The 4,510-nt window shown below is 40.5% G+C and overlaps 1 protein-coding gene across 1 annotated transcript in view; it reads left to right on the top strand.

Annotated features, from left to right (window-relative positions):
• The first annotated feature begins 3,844 nt into the window (after window positions 1–3,844).
• Window positions 3,845–4,510, top strand: part of CFAP54 (cilia and flagella associated protein 54) — a 294,961-nt gene continuing 294,295 nt past the window's right edge. The window contains 1 exon segment of the mRNA XM_019641676.1: window positions 3,845–4,182. Coding sequence (XP_019497221.1) covers window positions 3,854–4,182 — 329 coding nt within the window. The 5' untranslated portion in view covers window positions 3,845–3,853.

Raw genomic sequence — 4,510 nt, 5'->3', positions numbered from 1 at the left:
AGTCCAAGGATTGAATCCTGAGACACTCCAACATCACTTACTGGTAGAGATAAGAAACTGGCAGAGACTAAGAAGGAATGGCCAAGGAGGTAGGAGAAAACCAGTAATATGTATGTACTAGAAGCCAGGTAGAGAAAGAGGAAGAAGGAAAGAATGATCGATCAACTGGGACAAATACTGCTGATGGGCCAAGTAAGATGAAAACCAAGAAATGACCATCCAGGAGAGCACATTACATACCTAAGATATATATTTGTATTTAAACTGTTTTTGTGTTTGTGCCTTAGATAGCACTTTATGTTCCCATTCTCCACTACCAGCCTTCCAGTTCAAACCACCACCATGTTGGATTTTCCCTACAGTTACTTGAATCTCAAATCTATCCTTCACATAGCGGCCAGAGTGACCTTTATAAATAAATCACCCACTCCCCTATCTAAAGTCTTTCGATTGCTTTCCAAATAAAATTAAGACTCCTTCCAGTGTCCTCCAGGGTCTGAGGATCTGGCCTTGCCTGCCTTTCTCATCTCAGATCATCCCTCGCTTTTCTCTCAGCATTTTCCAGGCAAACAGATCCTATTGTTGCTCACCCCAAGGATTTTGTATTTGCTGCCTCCTTTGTCTGAAATGTTCTTTCCTCAGCTTTTCAAATATTTGGTCCCTTCTCTTCTTTCAGGTCTTAGCCCAGCTGTTACCTCCTTATAGCGGCCTTTTGATATCTAATGCAGGTTTGTCAATCAGTTTATAGTTTTTATTTATTTTCTTGTGTGTTGGCTGTCCTCCCCCCCCCATTAGAATGTAAGTTCCCTGTGACTTTTGAATGATGCTTCTCATTTTTCTTTGCTCCATTTCTAGCACCTAGCCTGGGGGTTGGAACATAGTAAATATTCAGTGAGTATTTGGTATTGAAAAAACTCAAGGGTTATTGAAAAAATTATAAAATTCAAGCATTCTCCATAATTATAAATGTTCTATATAGGAAAGTAGACCTAGGTCAATAGGTGAGTACAATATCTGTCCCATCTATAAACAGACTCGTAGAGAATCACCACTGTTAAGGGTTGACATGGACCTTAGCAATGTAACCTGTCATACAATTTAGGTATGTATGTATGTTTGTATGTATGTATGTGTTTATGCAACAATTTTTATTGAGCACCTACTATGTGTCAGCCTCTTTCCTATACAGTGGTGAGCGAAATATTGGGTTGTCGGAAAAGTCATGACGCATTTTTGCAACGAAAAACAGAAAAAAATACATCATGTCTTTTCTGACAACCCAATAGATATGGGAATCTGTTCATGGAGCTTATAGTCTAGAGAGGGAGATAGGCTTTCACAATGAGTCATTAAGTCAACACAGATACAACAAGTGAAATGAAGGAAGATGTTACTGAGCACTTATGTGTACCAGGCATTATACTAGGTGCTAGGGATACAGCAGGGAACCAGACAAAAGCCCCTGCCCTGTTGGTGCTTATATTCTAGAGGAGGAAATAGACAGTAAACATATTACATAAGTACATTTTATGGTGACCTAGGAAGGGGTAAATGCTAGGGAGAAAAATAAAGAGAGGGAAGGGTTATGGAGTGGGAGATAGGAGATGGCAATTCTCAATAAGGTGGTGTGAGTAGATGACACTTGAGCAGAGGCTTAAAGAGAACAGAGAGGAGGCATTTCCAATGAATGGTGGGGGCGGTGACATTAAGCTGAGATTAGAAGGCTGCCTGGCAGTTGACCAGGCAAGGAGAGAGGATAAACAGAGGGAGCAAAATGTGGGAAGATCTTGGCAGGAAAGAGTCAGGGACTTTGTAGAAATGGACAGAAGCCCGTTTAGCATAGTTCAGTGAGTGTGGGTGCAGTGGTATGAGATGCGATTAGAGGAGTAGGTAGGGCTTTGGAAGATGTCAGAGACAATTTATAGAGTTTGCGTTTATTCCAAATGCAATGAGAAGCCATTGGGTAGTTTTGGACAAGGTATTAACTTGACATCATTTTTGTTTTAAAGTATTATTTTGGTGATCTTGTCCAAATGGAGAAAGAATGGCAATGTACAGACCAGTTAGGAATACAGGAGGTGGGATTCGCTTTTACAACATATTTGACAGATGGTTATTTTTTAAAATCAAAATTCGTTCCTTTTTGTAAAATTCTTAGTATTTAAAATATAGATTTGATCATACCAGCCATGTCACTAGAGTAATAAATTTTTAAAAGGTATAAGCACATAATATTGAGATATTCTGTTTATATAATTACGCTTTTCTATTTTAGAAAATTCTAAATATCCAGCAGCAGCTGTAATCAATCAGTAACCCAAACTACATTAACATTCTTTTCTTAAATGATNACTTAGAACCAAGATAGAAATCTTGATCAAAGGATGATTTCTACATTCTGACTGGAGAATTGAATTCCTACAGTGAAGTGTCAGAGCTCCTCACTGCTTGCCTGGAAGGTTCTCAGGCCATAATTACCTGCCTTGAAGAGCAAAGTCATCATCATTTTCTTTCAAAGAATATTAGAGTACAATACACATAACATATTAGGCCAGTCTCACAAATTAGCACAGCCCCACAGAGCCTGCAAGAAATTAGGTCAGGCCTGAAAGAAATCAGGATGTGGTCCAATAAGCTTTTTGATCTTAAGTGGGAAATTAGTTTCACAGGTTGTTAGGGTCACTGTCTTTATTTTTAAGTGTGACAAAACCAGTAACAATTTTCAGTATTAGAGACCTATTTTTCTAAACCATGAAATATTTCTGGTCCTTCTTTTAGATCATTTTTGACATTGCATAATTTATTGAAGAAAGCAGTTTCCCTATTGGTTAGAAACTTATAATGTAAACAAACAAACAAACAAAATCTTCTGTTGCTCATAACATGAAAGGGAAATAAGTACATCCCTCGCCTCCAGTTATTACCCTTGAGGCCTGTAGTTTCCCCATTAGAAGTAAACATCTCCAAAAATCCCCATTTAAAATGTGAAAGTATTTTGAGAGTTAACACTTTAAGCCACTAGTACACATTAATGTCCAATAGTTAAGGTTGAGTAAAATGCTCATTAATTTAGAATATAGTGATCATTAAGATCTGTTGGAAATACAAATGAATCGATATAAAATAATCATTATCATTAGGCAGAAACATCATTCCCAGAGTTACAGACCTAAAGGTACAAATAGAGGGAAGAGAATGGGTCCGTTTGCATGTACTTGATTTTTAAATTGCTTGTCAGACAATTTTCTAATTTCAATTTGATTGATAAACTTAGTGTTTTGGAGATGGTCAATACAACCTATTCATTTTGAGCACAGGCTTTGAAGTAAAAAAGCTGAAACCTGGTCCCTGACCCTATGGTTTACCTTGGTCAGATGACTTAACCTCTGTAAGCTTTGATTTCTTAAATCAAATGGAGATACTAATAATATCCTAAGTTGTGAAGCTGTTATGAAGACTAAATGAGATAAATGAAATTGTTTCAAATTCTTAGAACAATGCCTGGCACATATTAATGATGATGATTATCATTATTTATTGGTCAAACTTTAAAAAGGGTATAGTTTGAATTTAATTGTAAGTTTTGGCTCTCCTAGTCTCTGGCTTTCTGTCCGGAGCCTTCTCTATATTCTCATCTCATACAGCAGGGCCAGTGAGAAGAGGGCAACCCCTCCCCCCAAAAAACCCCAAACAAACAAGAGCATCATTGCTTTCTGGACCCGGTCCTTTCTCCCTTTGCCCTCCAGGGGCCGCTGTGTTTCCTGGAAAGTGCAGGGTACGCCTGGTTGCCGAGAGACCGTCGCCAGGCAACCGCGTGTATATACACTGCTGGTCCGGCCCGGGCCTCATCAACATGGCGGCGCAAGGCGACTCTTTGACCTCACCATCCAACATGTCTGCCACGTCGGTGATATCGCCAGGATTGCCACCAACCCGGCCCTCCACCCCAACCGCAGTCTTCAAGTCGCCTCTGGGGCCGAGGGCAAGTTCTCTGAAACCACAGCCTCGCTCTACGTGCCATGAGGACTCGTTGCCTCTGGCTGTGTTTTATGGGCCCTTGGACGCTAAAAACCCTCTCCTGGCCTCTTTTGAGAAGGAGATAAAGGAGTTGCTAGGCTTTATGAAGAGAAAGAAGGCTTTAGAGATAACGGAGGAACAGAAGCATGAATTCCACCGGCGTTGGTAAGCGGAGGCAGGGCGCTGGGGCCGGGGCTGGCCGGAGAACTCCCGGCAACTCTTGGGACCAGAGGAGGAGATGCCCATGAGAATGCAGGCGGTGGTCCAAAAGCTGGGTCAGCCTTGCGGATCCAGCACCTGGCCCTGGAGTATTAAACAAAGTTTAAGAAGTGGAGAAGCTTCCCTATTACAATCCTTAATTCCTGGTCAATGTTATATCTCGGCTTCCTGCTTGGGTCCAAATAAAAAGCAACACAGAAATGTTTCATAACTCACCATTCTTTCTGAGCGTCTCCTAATTGCTGCTCCATGCCAATAAATTTTTGGCTCACTC

This window comes from Hipposideros armiger, unplaced genomic scaffold, assembly GCF_001890085.2.
Source record: "Hipposideros armiger isolate ML-2016 unplaced genomic scaffold, ASM189008v1 scaffold_63, whole genome shotgun sequence".
In the NCBI taxonomy this organism is placed as follows: domain Eukaryota; kingdom Metazoa; phylum Chordata; class Mammalia; order Chiroptera; family Hipposideridae; genus Hipposideros; species Hipposideros armiger.
The sequence above is the reverse complement of the archived record's forward strand: the minus strand, read 5'-3'. Positions and strand labels throughout refer to the sequence as shown.